This window comes from Pangasianodon hypophthalmus, chromosome 18 (genome assembly GCF_027358585.1).
Source record: "Pangasianodon hypophthalmus isolate fPanHyp1 chromosome 18, fPanHyp1.pri, whole genome shotgun sequence".
In the NCBI taxonomy this organism is placed as follows: domain Eukaryota; kingdom Metazoa; phylum Chordata; class Actinopteri; order Siluriformes; family Pangasiidae; genus Pangasianodon; species Pangasianodon hypophthalmus.
The window spans coordinates 5,326,297-5,351,493 of record NC_069727.1 but is presented as its reverse complement, the minus strand read 5'-3'; the positions used below and the strand labels follow the sequence as shown (position 1 = coordinate 5,351,493).

The 25,197-nt window shown below is 40.5% G+C and overlaps 1 protein-coding gene across 23 annotated transcripts in view; it reads right to left on the bottom strand.

Moving 5' to 3' along the window:
* wnk1b (WNK lysine deficient protein kinase 1b) overlaps positions 1-25,197 on the bottom strand; it is a 91,245-nt gene that overhangs the window by 10,992 nt on the left and 55,056 nt on the right. For 6 of the 23 annotated variants that reach the window (XM_026923195.3, XM_034313269.2, XM_026923181.3 and 3 more), the window contains exons 6-24: positions 21,171-21,259; positions 18,337-18,556; positions 17,929-18,250; positions 17,079-17,272; positions 11,494-12,741; positions 9,818-9,907; positions 9,403-9,438; positions 8,265-8,414; positions 6,997-7,095; positions 6,181-6,579; positions 5,762-5,835; positions 4,714-4,870; positions 4,513-4,629; positions 3,953-4,060; positions 3,715-3,769; positions 3,490-3,630; positions 2,241-3,250; positions 945-1,025; positions 70-156 (exon numbers count right to left, since the gene is read on the bottom strand). In XM_026923195.3, coding sequence (XP_026778996.1) covers positions 70-156; positions 945-1,025; positions 2,241-3,250; positions 3,490-3,630; positions 3,715-3,769; positions 3,953-4,060; positions 4,513-4,629; positions 4,714-4,870; positions 5,762-5,835; positions 6,181-6,579; positions 6,997-7,095; positions 8,265-8,414; positions 9,403-9,438; positions 9,818-9,907; positions 11,494-12,741; positions 17,079-17,272; positions 17,929-18,250; positions 18,337-18,556; positions 21,171-21,259 — 4,677 coding nt within the window. The remainder of the gene's footprint in view (positions 1-69; positions 157-944; positions 1,026-2,240; positions 3,251-3,489; positions 3,631-3,714; positions 3,770-3,952; positions 4,061-4,512; positions 4,630-4,713; positions 4,871-5,761; positions 5,836-6,180; positions 6,580-6,996; positions 7,096-8,264; positions 8,415-9,402; positions 9,439-9,817; positions 9,908-11,493; positions 12,742-17,078; positions 17,273-17,928; positions 18,251-18,336; positions 18,557-21,170; positions 21,260-25,197) is intronic. The other 17 variants (XM_026923184.3, XM_026923185.3, XM_026923182.3 and 14 more) reach the window with 17 other exon arrangements.

Below are 25,197 nucleotides of genomic sequence, written 5' to 3'. Positions count from 1 at the left end.
TATGCACATATATGACAGATGGGTGTCTCATCTAAGCCATTTAAATGCATGTTAGTGTGTGCTGTGCACCTGATGTGTGACGCTGCTAACCGACACCGTCTCAGGGCTTAGAGCTCGTCTCAGCTGGGCATCCAGATCCTCCAGGGGCTGCTGGGACTGAAGAAGAACCCGGTTAACCAATTAGTGAAGTCCATTTAGTCACATCGTACAAAAACAGAAAAACACACACATCTACATCATGAGAAAAAGCAGCTTAATTACGTTCTCCAAAAACAACCAGGGCTTTAATGCAAGTCTCGAGTCTGCTGAGCTGTTTGGATGGATACACAATGAAGTCCTTTTTCATCTCATTTTCCACTTCATTTTTTTAAACAGCAAATTAAATGCTCTGTTTAAGTGTTCAATCTCTTCTGAAGCAATTTGTACTAAGTGGCTCTGAGCCAGGGAAATTCACAGCTTCTTTCAAAAGCAAATGATCACATCTAAGTGTCATGATGTTTTGAGAAAAGTCATTTATATGCATGATATACAATCTTAGGGATCTGAATGGATGAATGGCTTTCTGTAAGACTACAGATTTCGTATTTCTAAGGGCAGTATAAGTAACTAAATATCCATAAAAAAACATGTATGTAAAATAATTCCCTCCCACCATTTCCTAAACTCCTCAGAGAGAGCGAGAGAAATAGAGAAAAAGAGAGAGAGAGTTAATAAGAATCACAGGCCTAATGAGGTTCACAGAAATGTGATGCCATGCAAAATTGATATTAATCTGATTAGCAAGCTCTCTGCATGCCTCACTTGTTTTTCAAGACAGTGGAAGAGAGTAGATGTAGAGAGAGAGAGATAGGCAAGACAGGGTGAGTTGAGTTTAACATGGTGAGGAACGTACACGACTAAATAACAGAAGTGAAGCACTGATAGAAAAGGGAAGAATAATGCACCTGAGTTAGACAAGGTCCCGGGAAGAGAGGTGGGTGTTCTGTGGGTGGCGTGCCGGCCTGCTCGGAGCCGACAGGCAACACCTAACGAGATGAAGATGAAGATCAAACCACAGCATTTGGTACAGAGTGCTAGAAGAAAAGGCCACTGTGCCACCTACAGGCCACGTGCAGCTTACAAGAGGAACAAGGCCCACCCTTAAACTTGCCAGACAGTATGGAGACTCACCTATTATATTACATTCAAAATCTATTCCACTAAAGATGTCAGGTTTTTGGGTTTAATTGCTGTGTTGTATTATGTTCTGAAACATTTTCCCTCCATGGATCCCCTCAGTACAGATTTATTTGAATAATATAATCCAACTATTCAAATATTAGGTTCTTTGTTTAAATGTTACATGTGTACAACGTTTATTGGAGCCTATTATTCCTGATCTTTCCACTCTCAGGGCAATTCAAATTATTTATTTATAGGCTTATTTGTTTTTGAGTTATTGTGGTTTGGATTAAACAGTTAACCTAATAAAGGACATAAGAGTATTTAATATTATACCACAGCACTGCTGAATGCTTGATTCAGAAGGTGTTAATTTTTGATAACAGCATCAGTTCTGACGTTACTGTTTTTTTTTTGTAACACCTTACACAAGGACTTGTAGGGTGAACGCTCCACATAAACTGATAAAAAAAAAAAGCATGTAATTGTTGACATGGTGCAGTTTTCTGTGAGGATATATATTTAGCATTTATGGAATGTTAAGGCTTCAGGACAGGAGTTTTCGCTTTCTGGTTTCTCAGTTACATGCCAAGCTGCATTTTTTTCGTCCTATTAACTCTGAGGAAAAAAAGAGAGGCTGGTGAGGGAATGACTGTTTATAGCTGCTATAACATAAGTGATAACAGGAACTAACTTGTTTTGTGGAGGTTCCAAAAGATTATATGTAATATAAAAGATAAAAATGTATATGTCATTCTTTAATAAATAATCAATGTGGCACAAGAGGAATAAAACACTTCAGGATGTGCTGTTATTGGAAAATAACCGACTTCATGTTGGTGACAGTATTATTTTCCCCAAATGTTTTGTTCCCCACATAATAAAATCACATGCATTAGAGCTTGTGTAGAACGGAAGGTGTGTGGTGTTAAATAGCAGAATATTCATTCCATAGGCTGTTAGTGGTTCTACAGAATGAGGTTTCTGACAGAGAAAGGAAATAAATGGTCAAGTCAGCTGATGTTATAAGTTCTGATGTTTGGTTCTAACACCCACATCCAGACACAACGGCCACTCACCGGCAATCTGGACAATGGCGTTTTGCCGACAGGGGTGGCGCTAGTGACTGGGGTGGTCATAGGAGAGCTCAGAGGTAAGCTTGTGGGAGGAAGAGGGGTGGTGCTGGAGGTGGTAGGAGAAGATGTGCCGGGAGCAGCTGGCTCTGTGGCACTGGCGTCGGCTGGGGCGGAAGAAGGCCCAGCGCCCATGTCCATGAACAGTGAGCGCAGCTTCTTGTCTAGAGCATGGATGTCATCGATGCCTGGGGTTTTGCTCTGAGGGTCGCTCTCACACTCGGTGCAGTGAGAATGGCACTGATTGGGCAGTGTGGAAGGCTGTGGTTGGCTGTGAACCGGGGTGGGCTGCACCACAGGGGCACTGCTGGTGACTGGCACCTGTGGCAAAGGGGCAGTCACTGGGAGTGACACAATGACACTAGCGGCGAGCTGAGGAGTTTGAATGGCTGTGCTGGGGGCAACAGGAGGGGTGATCTGGGCTACGCTGGAAGTGACAGTAAGTTGTTCTGTGATTCCACCAGGAAAAGCGTTCATATTATTTATAATGGGAGCGTGCTGGCAGGGCGGAGCTATACTACATGGCACTGCTGTGCTGATAGTAGTGTGTACTGGAACTGTCGTCTGGGGAAAAACAGCAGAAGGGGCTGAAGAGGGAGGAGCTGAGAAAGGCTGAACAGTCATACTGGTCACAACAGGTTGACTGACAGGCAGAGGGATCTGAGGAGGTAAGGAGACCACTACAGGGGTGAGTGATGGAGGAGGAGAGGAGGTCGAGGAGGAGACTGTCAGAGCAGGGCCAGCTAGCTCAGAGGACTGTGGTGGAGACGACAGCATCGCAGTAGAGGAGGGAGGCAAGGTGACTGCAGGTAACAGTGGAGGAAGGGAGGTGTTGAGAGTAGGGGGCGCTGTGCTCGGCCCAGGATCATACTGTCCCTGACGCATCTCAGCAAACGCCTGCTGCAGAGAAAGTGCTGAGGCGGACTGAGACAGACTCATCGCAGGCAGTCCCACTGCTGAGAAATACAAATATAATCATATTTGTGTTGCTATGTAACCAGCCCCTTAAACCAACGTCAAAAAGATGATTGAAATCACATTGTAGCAAGAAGTCATACCATCTGTGAACAATGGATCACAGTGTGATATAACAGTTATTTTGATAACAAGTCATGCATCAGCCAAACATAACTAGTTGCAGATCACGCGAAATCGCAAAAGGACATCATTATAATGAAAAAATATTTCTGCTTACATGCTACAGGTTGCTCAAAAATAGGAGCAGGGGGTTGAACCGCACTGAAGAATTGTTCCTTCAGTCTGGACTCAGGAACAGGACTGACAATGAACCTGCGGCCCGCCGAGGTCACCACCTGTGTAGTGGTACTCGCACCACCTGGATGAAGAGTGGAGACTCAGACTAACTTTTCTGAAAATAATAAATATAGCATGAAAAGTTACTGTGATTGCGAGGTTCTACCTGACTGGAGAGGTGTGTATGGAGCAGTCATCTGCTCTTCAGGATTGCTCACAGTCTGTGGAACAAGAGCAAGACCAATATTAAACAGTTTTGTAACACGGCATGAGGTGAAGATGTACAAAGCAGCAATTGCAATTCCAACTAAGTGTCAGACTATAACTGTAGATTAGATCAAGAACAAACTGTGGAAAGTCCAATATAGTTAGTAAAGAGGCTCCAGATGTTTTGGATACAGTACCTGGCTGCCTTCCCTTTCAAGACCCCTTTCATCTGCAGTCTCAATGACCTCCCGAACCTGTTCAATAAAGGACTCTCGCTCGCTCTCCAGAATAAACTCGCTCTCAACCTGGTGAGTGAACACAAAGTTAACACAATATACAGTGTGAATTTTTATATATATATACACACACACACATATATCTCAATGGACAAACTTTTCTAAGACACTGTGTGAATTTGAAAGCAAAAAAAAAAACAAAACATACATTCCACCCATGATCATGACCCTAATTAACCTTCATTTTCCTTTTGTTTTTAACTACTGATGCCAAATACAAAATTTAATTAAGTGAAACAAAATCAGTGTTCCAAACACTAGCCCTTAATTAGGCCTGTTGTTCCTGGAATTTGGGATTTTATTCAATCTTAAGCTATCATGAGAATTCATTTATGGCTGTATGCCTTTCACGGTGTATCTCAGTACAAACATCTAGTTAGTGCTTAAAAAAAAAACCAATACATTATCATCAGATCTGATTTTCCAGTGGATTGGTGAAAATGACCAGTATCCGTGGTTACCATGATCTGAGCGATTTCCTCAGGATTATCTCCATCCAGGTCGAACTTGAAAGTAACCATTTTCCTGTTGTGTGTTTCCAGCTGGCACTCGGCAACCCTGTCGCCCATATTAGAGATCTAAAAGGCAAACATTAGAAGTGCAGTTAAGTCTAAAAACAAACAGGATTTGAATTAGGAGACACAACAGTGCTGTGGACGTACGTTGAGCACGTTAAGTTTGGCTTTGGTGATCTTGTCGTGGCGGGAGCGGCTGCGTACGGATCTGCGCTGGTGCCGTTTGGCTGAACGACCCTCGTGCCTGCCGCCGGTCACGCCCTCGTTTCCGTCACTCATGCCAGATGCCACGTCAGAGTGGCTGCTGAAAGAACAAAAAAAAAAACAACACCACACAAAACACATTTTAAAGGTGATGGACAGCTACACAGACACACACGTGCAAAGTAAAGTATAAAACACTTCTGGACGTGCTGTTATTGGAAAATGAACAGCTTAATCTACAGTTATCTTCAGCATAATCTACAGGTATAGTCCGACAGCTTTCACTCTGGACTGCATCATACCATCCTGTTGCTGATTATTTTCCTATAACCGCACGTTCTGAAGAGTTATATTCCTCCTACATCACAGCAATTTGCCAACGATTACAATTTTAATTTATAAATGTATATATTTTTTGTCTGTTCATAGTTACATTTTTATGTTGTGGAACGTCAAGTAAGATTCTCTTCTCACTTACAATATTGTTTCCTCACCAGCCTCACTTTTTTTCTCCCTCTTGAAGTTAATATGACAAAACTCAGCTTATCGTTAGAGCAAAACCAAAAAGCATCTTAAGTACTCTGTCCTTAAGACTTTCCCATGTCGGAAAATGTATCGTTACAAACCGCTGAAACTGGAGACTCCGTCCATAACATAAATGTTTAAAAAACCTCTCCTTACAGAAAAATGATATGTTTTATTAAATTTTATATGTTTTATTAACAGCATGTTTTTCTACTTTGTTTATTACTAGGTGTGGATAATGGGGAGTGTCCTCTGTACAACTAAATAAAGTAAGAAAATGAGAGTTTACTATTAGAATACATTTAGAATGGGCACATTAATTTAAAGCTGTGATCTGAATTACAGCTGAACTTCGGTCTGAGCTGTTCTTGAGAAATTTAAATCAACAAATTCTAATCAATCAGAATTAAAACTTCAAGAGTGATGTGGTATGAATACAGTATAAAGAAAGTTGTAAGAGCTTTACCTTTCCATTCCACAGGGCACTGCTGGAGCCTGAAGCTGTGACATATCTGTCGTCTGAGAACCGGTCTGGGATGCCTAGAATGGAAAATAACAAAACTCAACAACCACCTCAAGATAAGATGCAAGCACTGAGTAGGAGGAGAGACTTAGTAAAAAAAATAATAAAATAGGGGGAAAAAAACATGAAATCAGGTGTAGGTGAAGGCTGATGTATCAATCTTGCTTCCGATCTGTCTGTTTATTCCATCATAATGAAAAAGTCTGATACGAAACGGTCTAAGCATCTTACATATATGAATAAAAACCAAAGAAATACAAGTTATAAAAACATAAATTAAATGTACTGCAACTTCATTGCAACACAGTAACATGGTCAGCTCAGTTTGAGGTTGTTTGGCATGGCATCCTTTCCAGAGGTACCTGAGCCGGGGAGTCTGACGCTAGCCCGGGCTGCTCAGTAGGGGTGGGGACAGTAGCTACACAGATTGTTGGCACAGTGGTCGTAAGTGGCAGAGGAGGAAGCATCGCTTGGGGCTGCGATGACGCAGTGAGCAGTGCTGAAGGAGACGCAGATGGTACGGTTCCTGGTGCTGGGGAGGAGGGAACTGATGAGGCCACCACAAGGAGCGGCTGCTGTCCCTGGGCCACTGTTAGTGGGAGCGGCTGAGCAGGCACTGATACAGGGGGCATGAAGCCCAGGCCAGGCACAGACGGCTGGGGGAGATAGGAGAGGGGCAGTGGGGTAAGTGTGACGAACGGTTGGATGAAGGGCGAGAGATCTGGAGTCTGGACAGGCTGGACCGGGGGGGGCGATGAAGGCTGCAAGGCCAAATTCAGTAAGGGAAGAACACGGATCCATTTAGGCATGACCAATCAAGCAATCAATCAACAAATAAATAAATAATACAAACAGAACAAACTAGCAGGGATCAGCATAACATCATGCCTCAAGCAAAAACATGACAGCACTGAAAATCCATTTCAACTTTGGGAAAAAGAAAAAAAAAAAAAAAGACGTGCCACTCCGAGTGCCAAAACAGCCGTGAGTGTTCTCAAAACCAAACTATGTAACAGGCATAACAAAAATAATATGAACACACTAAACCCACAGAATCAGTGGCTGATGTCAGTGTGACACACACACACACACACACACACACACACACACAAGGTGGGTTAATGCACACCAAATCATGGTGGTGAAGGCGAAAGTGAGCGTCCACCCAGAATGGCTACCTGCACCAGAGCGAGCTGAGCCGCCTGGTATTGGAAGAACAGATGCTCCACACACGGCGACGGGGACACAACCCGAGGACTCGACTCACTAACACACTGCTGACAATCATGCAAACACACACACGGGCAGCATGCCAAGAGATGGGTCAGACCTGAACCTACACACTTGGGTATATGTATATGAAATGTATGAGGTTCAGGTTCAGATATATTGTTCTCAGTAAGAGGAAATAAGGTTTAAAGATAATGGCACCAAGACAAAGATTAAGTGGTACATAGTGAGAATTTTTCAGTGTTTTAAATGAATTACAGCTGCGGAAAGGTCCAGTCAGACTAGGTGTGTCGGCAAAATGACAATCATTTCAATACAATTTGCTATATTAACTGGTTTTGCTGTGTGTATATATGAAACTAGATTTTATTTACATAAATGTAATAAAGAATGAAACACTTACTGGGATGTGAATCAAAGACAGAGTGGTGTGATAATATTACCACCCCAAAGTGAATTATTATCCTATAAGAGCACCCCCGTAGTGTTTTATTCCTCTTATACAACAACAGTTTATCAACGTTTACTTTTTTTTTTAACTACTTTTTTTAACTAAAGAACTACACATTTTCTAGTTTACAGTTACTATTTATTATTTAATGTTGTGGAAAGTATGATTTATGCTAAAAAATATGATTTGTACTACAGCCGGTATTTCCGTCAGAGCTGCTGTTAAAGAAAATTATTCAACAGCACTGTGGTGTAATTTAGATGAATTGCAACCTTGAAATTAAAATGTTAAGACCCAAATTAACTGCTGCAAAATGGAAGATTTTTTTTTTTTTTTTTTTAATCGCCAATCTACCCGTTCTGTCTTGGCCATGGATATTTTACAAAGCTGGGCAAATTTCTAGTGTGACTTTGGCTTAAGCAGTAGTGGGGAATTAGCTAGTATTGGTCACCTGATGATATTATTATATCAGCAGTCTAGTCCTTTGGAAGTTTACTCCTATATTCAGCCATAAGATTATTGTAATATGGTACTAATGATTAATAGGCTGATAGTGATAGATAGTGACTAGGCTTTGGGCTAGAATGAACAAACCTATTACTAATATGAACGAGTGCTTATACACTGGAGGGACATTAAATATCTTGTTAGATGAAAGTGTGAAGGTCTACGTTGTAGGATATAGATCTGGGACTTTGAGAGCCCATCTCTGGGAATAGTAGGAATGAGAAATTTGTGCTAACATTATTAATGTGTGTGAGATACCTGTATAGCAGGAGACCCAGGCTGGATGTGTGTTTGGGCGATGCTTTGTAGGCCTGAGCTGGCAGGCTGTGGTGGAGGAGGCTGCTGCTGGGGCAATGAGACGGTGGGCTGCTGAGAGGCAGCGCTCAGAGAAACCTGCTGTGGAACCCCCTGGATCACAAAGAGCAACATTCACATATAAGAAGCAGCCCAAAGTGACATTTCAGCATGTAGCACCCCTGGAAAAGTAGCCTTATCCAACCAAGTTCTCCTAATTAAAGCCGCGGTCACACTAGAAACTATCTGTTCACGTCTTTAAACCATAGGGCAAGAAGATTAGCAATAAAAGAGTCCTAAATTTTTGGTGCAGTTAACAATCCTGCAACATTAGTACTCCCTATTATCTACTATTTGGTGGAGTTAACAACTATAATATTCCCAAAGGTGGGCTAGAAAAGATGGATAACTAACTGAACAATAATCACTAAGGAATTGTTCAAGTATCTATTGCAGCCCGATATTTGATTGCATTGCAGGCAAACTCTTTCTGATGAAATAATTTATAGTCAGGAGGAGAGGTATTACATGCCTTTATCCTCTATTATGGAGCTTTTGTACTGTTCAAAAAAAAAATGGTATTAGTTGAGCTATGAGTAGACTGTGAGTACTGGAGACTCATATTAAAGCTAATGTAATTTATTCACACCAGAAATCTGGGACACATATTGCTTGACTGAGGTAAATTCTATTAAAATTTTGCTTAAAACAATATGAAGCTAGTGTGACTGGGCACTTAAGACTGCCATTTATCCACAGAAATGAAAAAAAACCACAATATCACTACAGGATACAAGATCTTTTATAAATACTTCAAGCTAAAAGAATTATATAATGGGCAAGGCTGATTCATGATGCACTAAGAAATTGAGAACTGGAGAAGGCCAGGAGTGACGCAGCAGAGAGAGAAGTGTGTGTGTGTAAGAGAGACAGAGAGAGAAAGCGAGAGAAAGAGTGAGAGAGAGAGAGACAGAGTGTTTGTGTGTGTGTCTGTCTGTGCAAGCGAGTGAGTGAGTGAGAAAGAAGGAGAGAGAGAGAGAGAGAGAGAGAGAGAGAGAGAAATGGAGTAGTGGTGATGGTGGGTTTGGGGGAGTTTCTCTACCTGCAAAGGTACTGCTGGGATGTAGTAACCTCCATACTATAAGAAACAAATACAACACAGTGTAAGAGATAGACAGATAGATAGATAGATAGATAGACAGATACAGAGATAGATGGAAAAATAGATAGATAGATAGATAGATAGATAGATAGATAGATAGATAGATAGATAGAGATGGAGACAGACAGAGCATGAGTGAGAGAGAAATACAGAAAAAGAGAGAGAGATAGGGAGAGAAAGAGAGAGGCACAGTGTGTGTGACCGAGAGAGAGAAAGGCATCTCTGGAGTCCACAGCTTTCACATGCAGGAGAGAATTAAGAGAAAGAACAAAAAATAAAAGAATGCATTTGCTTTGCTTTTGCCCACACTGGCCTCTTTAATTACTAAACTGGCGAAATGTGCAGAAAGTCGTACCTGTGGATTGACCGGGTCGCTCCAGGGTGTGGCCTGGGCGCTGGTGGAGACCATAGGAAGAGCCGTACTGGACTGGGGAGGCGGAGCCTGCTACAGTATGGACAGTGAGAGACAGCAAAATAGGAATGGAGGAAGAGAGAGATGGTAGTGGTGGAAACAGATACAAACAAAAAGAAAATTCAAGTCAGAATAACAGTCATCACAAACCAGATAACTGACTGTGGATTAATAGACGTGCATACACAAAGAGTGACCCTTCTGAGGAACCACTGAGGCACTCAGATGAGACCTCGCTCTTGGCATATGCTTCAAACACTTCACACACAGACGGCATCACGTGTTCATGTGTTAGTCTGGGAGTGAGTAGGGCTTCATGCATGTGGAACTCTAAGATGATTCAAAGCTTTAAGTGACTGTTAGCACTGAAAAAGTGCACAGGTTGTGCTCGGTGCTGCTGTAAACACATCCTGGAATATATCTGGATTTCGCTAGCTTATACACTTTTCCATCATGGAAAGGTGTGAGAGAATGAACCCTTAGAAAGCTGTAGGCAAGTATACTTGTCTCCCTGCCTCTCTGTCGGAGCACACAAGTATAGTTGCACAAGGCAGTTTGCCCTACCTTGGCCTTCTGCCTCCTATCAAAGAGCTATACAGAAGCAAAAAAGTTCCCCAAGCAGGTGAGACAGAAAAAGTAAAAAAATTAAAAAGAAAATGAAAAAGAGGAAGCGAGATATGGAATTGCAGGATGGCACTGATGTCAGATTTCTAAGGGTTAATATGAACGAACTCTCACCCTGAAGACAAACCTAAATCCATTACAATAACAAATTATACAATTTCATCACTGTATGTGTCCTTAACAGAGACATAATAAGAAAATTAAAAATATTATACCGTTTTAACCATTTCCAGCCAACTACAACAAGGCACCAGCTCTAGAAAAGCAGGAGTTAATAACAATCAATATTAAAAAAGTAGAAACAAAAACAATACATATGGATGAAATAACTAGCAGCAATATTAAAAAGCAAGTAAAGGGAATGTAATGTGAAGAAGTAAACCTGCTCAAACCCCCAATTTTTGTTGTATGTTTGTGTGTGTTTGAAAATGCAAATTCTCAGTTTCCTCTGGAACCCTCTCTTGCATGACAATTTATCATTCATTCAACAATTTATCATATTATTCATAAATAAATAAATAAATAGATGTTCCCTTCAGAATACGGGGCTCCGTTCCACTTTGAATTTGCATGTTAATGTTACAGATATACAGTGAACATTATATAGACCATATATCTTCAAACGCACACATCATATATCTGTTTATATGAACATACACACAAAATAGTACTTTCTCATACAAAAACTTCAAGAAAATAACAAACAAGACAAATGAAAGGACAATGCAACAACAACTGTTTGTTAAACAGGCCAAAAAATAAATAAATGTAAAAAAATAAAAAAAGAATGTCTCAAGTAGACAAGGGGATTTCAGAGGGCAGGTTTACTTGCACTTTGCCCTAAGAGCCCCCACACAAATTACAACCTTGTATTGAGCTATGTATGGCTGGAGAGGGTTAAAACCACAACCACAGGGGCAAACTAAATCAGGTGAGAGAGAGAGAGAATGGGGATTTCAGGGAGGAGAGTAAGAAGAGCAGGTGGGTGTAATCACCAAAGCAGAACCCTGTAGGCTCAGAGCAGACTCGTGGTAGGAAAGCTCAGGCTGGACGGTGGTTTGTCGGGCCCAGGCGTTCTGTAGTGCGCCGATATGAGAGCTGGATGGTTCAGACGGAGGGATGAAGAGATAAGAGTGGTGAGTTGGAGGATGACCGTCGCACGTTCCGCTCCCTCTTTCGGGTGTGTAAAGCTGTGTCGATGTTTGGGGGATGGACTGAGCAAGTGAGGCATCCAGACCCGGGCGCCCTGCGTGTGGCAGAGGCGGTGAGTGAAAGTCTCCGGTGTCAGATGAGGTCACTGAGTCGCTGGAAGGATCTGGGCTGCGCTCTTTCTGAGTGTGGAGCAACAGCAGGCTTCCTGGAGGCAGTGGCATCTCCGGGCTCGTGTAGCTCCCCAGCTCCTCAGTGACTGGCTGTAGCCGACTGCACGGCCCCGTGTTTCCTGATGCCTCCTCCAGATTGAGCTCCATGGAGCCGCGCCGGGCTCGGTACAGTCTTGCAGCCAGCGTTCCTGGCTCTGCTTGGATGTTGTGCATGTGGAACTCGAAAGCGGTGCCAGGCTCAGGGGTGTGTGCCAGCACTGGTGGGGCAGAATGAGGAAATGATGGGTGAGGCTGGTAGCAGGATTCTTGGGCCACGCTAGCGGGTGCTGGCTGAGGGATGGGACTGTGGTTCAGGCGCATGAGGCTCGGGACGTGTGGGTGTAGGTAGCCCGGGCTGGGCTGAGGGCTCTCGTATGCCAGACTCGCAGCAGCCGCAGCCTGCATTTGCTGGTGGAAGGAGAGCTGGTTTAGCTGATGTGCTGTTATCGTGTATCCACTGTACGCCATGGCCTCCAAATGGTCCAGCAGGACGGCCTGGTTGAGACTCAGTCTACGAACAGCCTCCTCCTGCTCCATTCGGATGTCCTTGTAGCTGTGTAAGGACTCCGCCGAAGCCTGCATGTGCTCGGCCAGTCTATGAGCCGCTATGTTCGGTAGCAGAAAGTGTGACGGCTCATGAGCTTCGATGCTAGAGAACGGGTGGAGGCTGCTCCCGTAGCTGCGGTAGGCCGGCTGAAAGTGGCGCGTATGGGCCTCTAAGATGGAGGTGCTCTTGCGGCGCTGCACATTGAAGCCTTTAGGTGGGCAGGATGGCGGTGGGGAGAAGGAGACAGGCCGCTCGGGGATGGAGGGGAAAGAGAGCGGCGGTTCACACACACCCGAGCCCCCTCCACCGCCAAACGGCTGAGCCAGAGACTGCGGCTAAAGTGACAATAATAACACATGGCATCGCCGTGAGGTAGCAGAAGAAATACAGCATCATACAAATACACATACAAATACACAAAGAGCAAGAGAAAGAGAACATGTATGAGATAATACAGAGGAAATAATACAGCAGATACAGCAGATAAAGTCATCACAGGGCAAAGAAACCTGAAGAATGGAGCACAAAGATATGAAACACATTTAAAAGCAGGAACGTACTGTAGCAGTATATAGGTGTGAAATTAAATACAGACATGGTAAAGGTTGCGTTGCTCCAACTGCACTGATTGCTGATGCTCTGGTGATAAAAATATATCCACCAGGGGAGAAGCAGTCAGTCCTAGTTTCCAAAAGAACGCAAAACCCCTAAGCATCTGTATTTAACGTGAAAAGGAGCGCTCATGGTGGGCCGGCCTCGGGAACGTAAAGCTCACAAGCATCTGAAAGCATTTGCCTTATCGTTAAAATGCAGATTTTCATTTTTTACCCATTGATCGTTCATACTTAGTGTTTGTGTTAAGAATTTTCCACTAATTCATAGTACAAAGGGCTTTCCAACAGTCAAGCTTTCGTTCTGAGAAATATGAGAGCTAAGGTTCCTATCAGGGCCCGGTCACTAAAACTGGGTGACGGCAACATTCCGTATAAGTTAAGAGATTAAGGATATCAGTGATTCAGGCATGAAACACACATAGCAGCTCACTTTTCTATGACTCACTAATTTACAACGCTTATTAACTCTTATGGCCTGTTTGAGTCAAAATGACCCATTTTACCCAATTCTAAAAATGATTTTCGTCTGTTTATTTATATTACCAACATGATTTTCTGGGTTATTTTCTCCCTAGAGTCTTACAGCGAAATAAAAATGTGGGCAGATGTGAACCAAAAAGATAATGTTCATGTGTCACATTCATTTCCTATCTCATATTTCTACTCCTTCTTGATATCATGGGAAAAAAGGATGTATGAGGTAGTTTAAAATGAATGTATTTTATCTATGTGGGCCAGTGAGAGATAACGTTGCTAAGTAATGAACATGGGAGTTAAAACTATTCTGTTATTCAGACTGAATGTGCTGTGTCACTGAGGCAGGCAGCCACTTAGGTGTGCCTTAATCTGAAAGATGGCAGTGGATGCTGCGTTAAAGGGACAGACACCACCTCTGTGAGAAGAGCACAGTGCTCAAGCACAAAGTAAAATGGACAGGAACATTTATACCGTATATTTAATTCAACTTTATCTGAATCATTCCTACAGATTACTAATTAAACGTGAATTATGAATGAATTATTTACAACACTGGTTCTATACTATGCTAGTGCTACCTTTTTGTGCATGAGATGCTGACAATGATGACTAAAGCTGAAAATAATTATCACCTATCTGAAATTTTGCATCCTTAAAATCAGCATCTGGCCTAGATTCTATGCAGCATATTGAGATAATAATAATATTAATTATTAATATATAATATTAAATATTAATTAATAATAAATAAATAAAGCTATTCAAACTATTAATATTATGTACGATTTGTACTTTTAAATAGGACCTAAAACAGGTCTTAGAATTAAAGAAATGAACTCTTTCGTCTAATTGTGGCCAGTTCCTGAGTTTTGGATGCCAGTGCCTGTGTGTGCACCGCTGAGGCACGACCCATCAGGACGCTCCTACTTCACCCAGACACACTAACTAACATACAGGGCTGGCAAAGAGTGCTGGGAGGCTGGCACGGCGCCGGGGTAACACACACTCCAGCGCCTTGGACAGACGGCCTGCGAACGTCTCGCCGTCTGACATCCCTGGTCTGGGTGAGAGAACCGGAGGAGGAGTGGAGGGAAGCTTGGGAGGGTACGATGAAGAAGGAGCACAGGGAAAGCAGGGCACGCAAAGGGACATGCTACGACCACGACGCGCAGCGGGAGGTGGAGAAGGCTGCAGGCGAAGGAGGGGGTAGAAATGTAAACATACAGAGGAACTGATGAAACAGAGGAAAATGGATAAATAACTGAAAAAAAATTATGAATAATAGAAGACAAACCATCAGCACAGAAACTTAAAACAGAGAGAGATATGAACAGAATATGAATCCTCACATACAGATACTCAGCCTAAATTAATTTAGGTAAGAATACACGCTAAACAATTAACATTGAATGCTAACGTATTGGAGATGTACTTTAAATCCACCTGAGGTTTATAAAAAGAAAGAAAGAAAAAAAAACGTTTAAGGTTTGTAAAAATGAATGTCTTTAAAGAAGGACCACTAGAAAATCTGAAAATCAGCAGTACCACATTTTAAAAAAAGGTTTAAATGTATGGATTTAAAGTATTATATATTACACAGTGCATTTTTTTTTTACTTTAAGATAACATTTTTAGGGCTGTAAAGACATTTTATAGCACAAAACAAAATGGAAATTAGAAATAACACATCGAAACACAAGGACAAATTTAAAAAAAAAAAATCCAACAAATAACACGTCACAATAACAGAAATAACAATGAATACAACTGACCAAGTGATTAAAAAAGTTAGAAAACATCAGCGCTATGCAGACTCCAGACTCATCATCAGTTTCTCAGTGAACAAGTCAGCATCAGTTGTCTCAGATATTTGATATTTCCAGATTATCATTGCAAACAACCTCAAGAGCACTGAAACCATCACTCTAAAATATTCCAAAATAAATAGAAAGCACTAAAGGAAAGCAAGAGAAGGGATAAGACACTGAAGATATATTTTATAATATTGTACCAAAAAAAAAAAAAAAGTTTACCTAATATCAAATCAAGTTCAGTGCCTATGTTCCTTTTATATGAAAATCTGATGTAATTATGTCAAAATAATTATGGATGACAAAAACATGAGATGCTTAATGAAGTCCCCAAGCTCACGGAACAGCATGATTCATTTAATTTCAGAAATACAGCCCAAAGTGTGCCGTCATGTCTCTGAGGGTAAGAATAAAATATGCTGTGTCTGATTAGGGTTTGATAATCTGAACTGCTAACAGGAGAGAGAGAGAGAGAGAGAGAGACAGAGAGAGAGGGAGGGAGGGAGAGAGAGAGAGAGAGAGAGAGACAGAGAGAGAGGGAGGGAGGGAGGGAGAGAGAGAGAGAGAGAGAGAGACAGAGAGAGACAGGGAGAGAGACAGAGAGAGAGGGAGAGAGAGAGAGAGAGAGAGAGAGAGAGAGAGAACGAGCGAGCCAGTGCAGGCACATAAGAGTGATGAACTGATGGGAGTCTGGCATTCAGCACAGCACTGCTGTGTCTCACAAAGAACAAAACTCAATGTGGATCAATAAACCAAACATGACACAAATAAGGAACTCATAAATAACGTAGAAAATAAAAGTGCTGGAATGTGGAGGAGAGCCAGCGTGAGAGTGCACAGGAGCAGTGATACGTAACGATAGCATGTGTGTGAGAGAGAGAGAGAGAGAGTGAGAGAGAGAATGGGCCATTTGAAAGCAAACCCACTGGAGTGGTTTTTTTTTTTGGTCAATAGATTTGCTGTATTTCACAGGCATCATTCCTTGAACAAACCATGTTACCACAACCATAAAAAGAAAACTGGTTAAGACATGCATCACAAACATACACACAAACTTCACAAACAAACTAGCAGCATTCAGGATGTACACGGATCTCATCTAATCCCAAGTCTAGTATTTTATTAACTTCTTTATCTTTAACATCTACTGCTCGTGGTTTTCTTAGGGCTAATTCTCGCAATACCTATTTCATATAGCGCATTTATCTCGAACCCCTTAAACTCCAAAGAGAAATTCTAGCTTTTCACCATAGTAAAGAAGAAAGATTAGGGGAACAAAATTTAAACAAAATTTATTTGTTTACACTGAACTTGGCATCTTAACTGCTCCATTTTACTTCTGCACTAGGTATGATTTGGGTCTCGTCTCAATCCCAATGCTATCATGTACACTTTCCTAATCAACTAATGTGACAGATGTTAGATTCATTTACATACGATGTAACTCAGCTTTTACAGTCCTCACTCTTGTTGCTATATCCATTTTCTATTAGAAGTAGCTACTAAAAATAAGCTTTAAGTTAAATAAACTGAATAATAAGTAGGGAGTTTAAGGGGTTAATGCATGGGCTATGAGCTCAATCGAATCCTTAATCACTGTTTTGGCAGAACAATAGCTTGCAAGCTGATTAATTATTGGGTCTGCTGCTCTAAAGCACAACAAGAACAGGCTGCATGGTGGGAAATAAAACACTGAGTTAGATTCAGAAGCTATCTTCTCTACACTACGCTGCTCGGCTGCCTCTCTGTCACTGTGAGTGCGGGTCTTACCATGGGCTGCGGGGGGAATGCAGGGTGCTGCTGGGTAGTTTGTGAGGCGGTGGGGTAGGAGGGCTGTGCAGGCTGCTGCTGCTGCTGGGGAGTCTGATGAGATGCTGCAGGAGAACTATAAGACATGGTGAGCTGACTCAGCGGCGGCTCGGAGAAGATGGATGAACCCTGTCCGCTGTCCACCGTACCTTCACCTGGGAAGAGAAGATGCAGCGTAACGCACACACATCACCAACTAGGGATAAATCAAAACTTCCAAAGTTGACAAAAATAATAAATGGGACCTTTCATATCTTAAGTCAATTAGCTTTTTGAGAACTAGAATATATCAGTGAGGATAAAATAGGATTAGATCAGAATTTTTTTAAATCCTTTTAAAAATTGCATTTGGATTTAAGTACTTAAAAATGTAAATACTCAAATGGGTCTGAATATTAATTAGCTTTGCAGTATGTGTCACACAAACTACAGAAAATGAAAAATCACTTTTTTTTAGGTTACCCTGGATGTATAAATCTATAAATGTATAAATCCATCTTTAACTTTCCACCATAATACATATATTCTTTAATATATTTCCAAAAATGGCCTCCTATTCACTATATATGCTCACTACATAGAGTATAATAATTATAAACCCTAAATTCAACATCAGATTCAGCGACAGAAGAATTCCAATAAGTGCATGTTGAGAATTAAATACCACTTTAGGACACACACTTATTTTAAATACATTTTTACATTAGATGCTATGAGTGCTCTTTTGGATTAAATCTGAATAGTACCTGCACAGTGAGTAATTTTCAACAAAAAGTAAACAATGAGCTCGGGCTTCACTACTAGTACGTACAGGAGATGGCACCGTGTTGGTACTGCAGCTGTTGGTGTTGGTCTGCTTCACACTCTTCAGGTTCGAGCTGTCCAGGGCCAGGAGTGGGTGGCTGAAGGCTGCACGGAGTCTGAGTGGCTCCTGGTGTTCCTGGAGGTACGAAATGCAAGGCCTTTTGAGACTCGCTCAGTTGTTGTTGTTGATCAGCTTCCTGTTTGCGCTTCTCCTGCTCCTCTCGCACTAACTTTCTCTGTTCTCGTTTACGGCAGATCAGTGACACGCGGTCTTTGATGGCCTTGGCCATGGTCTTGTGGTCGGCCTCACACACGTAACCAGATTCAACCTGTGAATCCACAAAGTGCACAACATCATGTTTTATACATTTATATACATACAGCTTAGATCTACAGAATCCTTTGAGGAACTCACCATTTCTTGGGCCACATCTTCAGGGACATCCTTATGGAGGTCAAAGGAGAACTCGATAGCTTCGTTGTCTTTATATTTGCCTTTCAGCTTTTTGGCGTCTTCGATGCGCAGCCAGAGCTTGATAGCGATCATTTCCCCATCGTCTTCCTCAGCCAGTTCCACTCGCACTCCCGTCTCCTCTTGGAAGAAGGCATGGTTCAGCAGGACTTTGATAGCATATCTATGACGTACAGAGAGAGAGATGCAGATGATATGGATTTCACTAAAGTTAGACTAGACAACTTAATAAACAAAAAGTAAGATTCACATGACTTGGGTTAGCCACAGAAAGGAATCCTGACATATAACAGTTCCACCTGCACCTGCTCATAATGTTTTTCTTCATTTTTATTATTTATAATAATAACAAAGACATCAACAGTATAAATATGGAAATACGAAGGAAATAAGAAACGTGTTAAAGAAATCCTATCCTATCCTAGAAATCCAACCCTTGAAAACTATTTTAGATGTTAAACTCTTAACAGCAGTTTTCATAAAGGTTTGTACACACCCAGGATCTTCTCAACTGGTTTCCTGAGGAGTCTTTTCTTAAACTTTCCAAACAGGCTGAGCTCCTCACTGATTCTACATGAATGTACTTGTTGCTTGGGGAAACAATTTAATCTTAAATAAAAACTACTGACTAAAAAATACATTTTGATTCTGAAAAAAAGTCTAATATTTGGTTTAGAAAGAAATGTCAATGCTTTTATCAGAATGTTTGTAAGAAAACAAATTGAATCTAGCATTTCACCAGTGGCGTACATGTACAAAAAAAAGCATTCATTATTCATTTACAAATGCTGTCACAACATACTGCCAAAACATTACAGCAACCCAGTCCAAGTCAGCAATTATACTCGTTAGTGAGCTCATAAGTTTGCAGCCCTCCTGACACGCTCCAGTTAATTTATTTAATGTGCCTCATTAAGATGTCTAATGACTAGTAAACAGGTGCTGAATTTAAACATGCTTAAAAATGTAAACTTTTGAACAGTTTGCTGTGTGAGATTTAAAAAAAGAAAGAAAGAAAAAAAAACAGACTGAAAACAGAATATAGTGACTGGAAAGGGGAATAATATGACCATCATTAGAAACAATGAAAACAATTGTTCAGAAATGAAACCTACACCATGAGACAACCAGAGTGTTGAAAAATAACTGGAAAAACATTTTTGGACCTAACTTATGGTTCATCATTTTGAAGTGAGGGTGTGCAAACTTTTACACTCAGCATGTGCCAAAGCAAGGCTAGAACAACCAGTTTCCTCTAACTTGTTTGTCCTCCATTATCATATTCATACAAAGCTTGAATCACAAAGACTCTTTTCATAAACACTGAGCCATGGTGGCTTTTAGTAAACACTAACCACATGAGCTTCTAAATGAAATCAGCACAGCGCCTGAACCCAGTCTAATTCCACTAACACAGCCAGTAATCACACAGCACTGACAAATCTAATACTAATGTGCCTAAAGAGCGTGTGCAACTCGACAGGGGGAGACTATGCTGGACGAAAAGCTCCAGGTGAGAACTGCAAAGTCTTTATTACGTGGGAGTCAACTTTAAGGTTCCCACTGCATGAAATCAGCTCCGCAGGTCAGCACTGTTGAGATATTAATCTTGGCTTTAGCTACATTAATATGATTGGGACTAATGGAGACAAAAAACATGAACCTGAAAGATATTAATAAAAGATTAATATACACAGATCTGTGTTAGGATACACTGGCTTTGTAAAAATAAATAAATAAATAAATAAAAACATATATCTCTATACTGGATAAATCCATAGATAAATCATTAGCTGTTATAGTGGTTTATTAGCAAAATACTGTCCTCATTTCTCTCTCTCTCTCTCTCTCTCTCTCTCTCTCACACACATACTTACTTTTTCTGTATTATAAGGCATTTATAGCATTATATAGTAATTCCCAACATTCCATTTCCAAAAAATATATCATTTGCAAACCCAATTCCAGTCTCTGATATCAGATCTACCAATTTATTTATTTATTTGTTTGTTTATTTATTTGTTTATTTATTTTTTGCAGGTATTGACCCCATACTGATCTTGGGCATCAGACTGGTGCCATCTCTAACTAGATCCAAAGTAAATAAAATGTGTTCGTGTGCGCACGCATACATTTTATACGCACATGCGCACACACACACGCGCGGACACACACACACACACACGGACACACACACACACACACGGACACACACACGGACACACACACGGACACACACACGGACACACACGGACACACACGGACACACACGGACACAAAATGTAAAAAAAAAAAAATATTTGAAAATGAAAATTTTAAAAACAACTTCTGGACTTTTCTGATGTTTACTGATAAAATACTGATTTTTCACAGAACAAGAGAAGGGAATATAAGGATATGAAAGTACTGAAAGTATTACAGTAAGGGACACCAAAATACTTGACAGTAATACTTGACAGTAAATACTTGAGTAACTGTACTTTTTTACTACACTAAAGTATTATTTTGGGGTATTTATACTTTACTTGAGTGTTACTGAACTTGAATACTCACAGCGCCAAGAAAAAAAAAGTTCTTTTTACTCCTTACTTTTTCATTTAGCCCTCTAAAGTACTGGTACGAATCACCACAGTCTGATGAAGGCTGTACTTCGGAGAATGATAGTGTTCTGCCTGGTCCCAGCCCAAGCCTGTGAGTGTGTGTGCTGTGTGTGCTGTGTGTGCTTTTCTGCCCCATTGTTATTTGAATCTCCAAAAAGCAAGAAAACAACTGCTTACCTTTCATCTTTGTTCTGTCGAATGCAGCCTTCGATGATCTCCTTCACCTCAGGTATGGCCACCTTATCAAAGCTGCTTGGTTTCACACCCTGCACAGTGAAAACGGAGATAAGACTGTTGAATCATTGTGTGTTAATTACAACAAATCAAATATGACCCATGTTGTGGGCGATATGACAAAAATATCAGATCATGATACTTAAAGACATTTCTTCAATACAGGATAAGTATCAGAAATTTGTACATAGATTTGGCAGGAAAACAGTAGTGTTGCATTTTTAAAAAAACTATAAAAAGCTTTATGTCCACTGAACTGTAAAGGGAAAAAAACAAAAAACAAGTATATTTCTAATAATAAATTTCAAAATCATTGACTACACAATTTGATCATCAAATCAGCAGTATTGTGACAGAATTCATCACAATCTCGATATTATATGGTCATATTGCCCAGCCCTAACATGGCATTTTAATTCTAACAAAAAAAAAGGAGATATCAGAGATATAGGAGATATAATTATTATTACTATTGCAGGAGCAGTGTATTCACCATGGACTATAGATATGATGTTACATGCTTGTTCAATCTACCTGTTTATTTTCCTTCTCATTCCTTACACCTCATATCCTGGAAAGATTTAACTTTTCATGTCAACCGATGTCAGCGAAATATTATCTACAAATACAAACGCCTAACACTCCGACACTTAACCCTTTCAACTCTCGACTTCTTATTCAGCTATTTATCCTATAAGGCAGAGTATTCAGTAACGGCTATGAATTATTCCGTACCTACATTAAGACTAATTCAAAAGTGTGTAGTTATGAGAGAGAGGAATTTTAAATCTGTACTCACATAGGAGTGTTTTTAGTGCTTAAGGGGTTTATAATCCATTACATTAACATTTAGAGTGTTTAGCAGTCGTCCCTACAGAACAGAGCAACTTACAGAAGTGCTTTGTGTCTCTTTCAAATGTATCCTCATGCTACTTGAATAGGACAGTCTAAGATTACTACTGAGCTAAAAACTCTGTTAGAGGGAAATCCATACAGCAAATAATAAACTTTCTTTAAAAATGAAAATACATTAATACTAATAGAAATACAGATGTTCCAAAGAGAGTGGCACATCTCTGAGACAGGAACCCGGGCCATCAGAACAGCTGAGTCACAGATTGACGGTCACCAAACACTTAAATAACTAGGAATTAACGTCTTTTTTTTTTTTTAAAGAAAAGAAAAAACTTGACTCCTCTCTAACAGGGTTTTAAGTTGATAGTACTCTTAGACCCTGACCTATTTGTATGATCATGTGAATCTGTTTTTCTTGGAGACCACAGATCACGTCGGTAAGTCACTCTGGATAAGAACATCTGCTAAATGCTGTAAACTTAAACCCCAAAAAAGAAAATCACGGCACTCAAGAAGTCCTGCACAAAAGCAACATATAACTACAGCATTGCTACAAACACATTTAGTCACACTACAAGTGCATCATCAAGTGTAGCACTAATTTTGGTCAGGCACCGAAAAAATGTGAAGTGTGATTTCCTTCATCAATCAAAGCAATGTATAGCCTGGAAATGTAGGCATTAAAATGGCAGTGTAATTAATCTATGAAAAATGGAGCCATATCAGCACGGTGTTATTTCCACACAATAGGTGATGTTTGTACTTTGTACTGCGTGACAATGTTACAACCAACACCCAAACGCACTACATGTAGCATTAGCACTCCAACATAAATACAGAGATTGTTCTAATTTGATGAATAAACATAAAGGTACTTTTCCTTCCTACTTTTCAAATCGATTCAGTCTCAGCATTAAGGATTACGTGTCCAGGGGACGGGATGTGGACAGACGACAGCTGTGCTGAGCCGCTAGTGAAAGCGATTAGTGAAGCTGTGTGGTGTAATTGAGTTTGGGTCAGGGCAATGAACTGCACATTATTACAACATGAACCAGTAAACGATTACGAGCTCTCACAATCTGTTCTTTAAAGAAGCACAAAGAAATAAGGATGTGGATTTTGTTCTAAAAACTTTCACCCTTAGTAATAAAACATTTCGAATTCTTTGCTGTAGTGTTATCCCAGTAAGCAAGTTTGAGCAGCACTGAATCCTTCAGTAAGGAGAAAAGAAAAAAAAAAGATCTGAGGAACTTACCGGAGATAACCTGGTACACAGAGAGCCGATGGCTTTACGCCGCGTTATTCTAGACTGCTGCACTATTTACAAATCTGACAAGTCTCTCGCTTATATAAGCATGTCCTCTCTGTCAGATTCCAATGCCAAATAAAGTTAAGGATGACCCATGATTTAATGCAATTAAGCCAGAAAAGCCAACAACGATGTGATTAATATGGATGCTTGCACAAAATGGGTCCCTTTAATCCGAACACATGCTGCTTCATGCTTTTTCAAAGGCCAACAAAATGAGGGACAATCACAGCTAATCAACTTCTTCTTGTTCTGAAAGTAAAGGCAGGAGAACATGCAAGAAAGTTGGAAGTGGATTCGAAGGTGGAGGCTGACTGATAAAAATCACAAAAACAATTACAAGCCGCAGATCTCGCTTTATACTTCCCGTGTAATAGTTTTATTTTCCGCTCGGGCTCGTTCGAGCAGCGCATGCCATAATTGTGTTTAAGGGTCTGTTGGATTAAGCCGTTTCCATGAGAACGAGAGCCCGAAATAACTCAGACATTATCTCCAAATGACTGAGTCCAAGTCGAACTGTCAGATCTCAGAGAGCGCTTCTTATTAAAACGCTGTCATTAAATGTCATTAAAAACAGACTTACGGTGATGAAGTCAAGACACATTACAGGAAAATGTCTTACTGGAAAATGTCAGACACAAAGTCTGAAACTGTGAAGATCTGGAGAACGCAGAACACAAAACTCTTGAAGGTGTTTGGAAGGTGAGCCTGATTTACGTCATCCAACCGCTTTTACCACAGCACACTCCATCTGCATCTCCATCCATGTGCATCGAAAGCAGCACCAAAAGCACAAGTGCTCAGAATAATATTCCCTATATTTAAACTTAAACATTAAAGCTGTTTTTTCTGCCCCTAGATAAGTTTTGTATTTCCAGTATAAACTCATGAAACACTTCCATGCACACGTGACAGGTGGAAATAATCCGTTTGAAAAATTTCCTTCAGCTGTCTTGATTTAATGTTACTTGTTCATTTTCTAACAATGGCGACGTTTCTGTGCAAACGTACACTAAACGTACACTATTTTCTTTTGTAAATTGTGTTGCTGATAAGTAACATACAGTAAGTTTCATCACAGTGAGCATTTTCTTCAAAAATATATTTGCAAGTGCACCAGGTGTAAATGATTTTATATAGTAGCTAAAATGCTGGCAAACTTGGCTACTAATAGCCTAAACGCCAGCTTTCTACTGGTTGGTTTGCAATACCTGATATAATAAGCTAAGTACCATGACACAGTATTAGCTAACTTGTTAGCAAAACCTGGTCAAGTTAAATAGTTTAATTAGTTTAGTTAGCCAAATTAGCACACTGCTGTGTTTAGTTAGCTGGATGGCTTAGCTAATGTTGCTAAAACAGGACATGCCAGTTCTCTTCTTTTTCTGTGTGTTTTTTTTTTTGGCATTTCTTAAACTACTAAAGCTTTATCTGAAGTTCAGTAAGGAAATTATATTATTCATATTAATGGTTATCTAACCCTCGCTAAAGCCTTCTTTATAAAACATTTATAAACATAAAGGCAAGTCAAAATGCAGATAAATACAGATTTCCTGTTTGTACATACTCTAGAACCACTTGGATTAAGGGATAAAATTGTTTCTCCCCTACAAAAGAACACTCAAATCACTTCAAAATGAGAAATTTGTTTTTTACGTAACAGGTCTCGAGGGGGCTGGGTGGAACAGATGTGTGTGAGGGGTGAAGTCAAGATCAGGAATCTTTAATGGCCTCTGACTTCATCAGTTTTCATTTGCTTTTTTTAAAAGCCTGTTATTTCTGTGCTATTAGATGGGAGCAGATTAA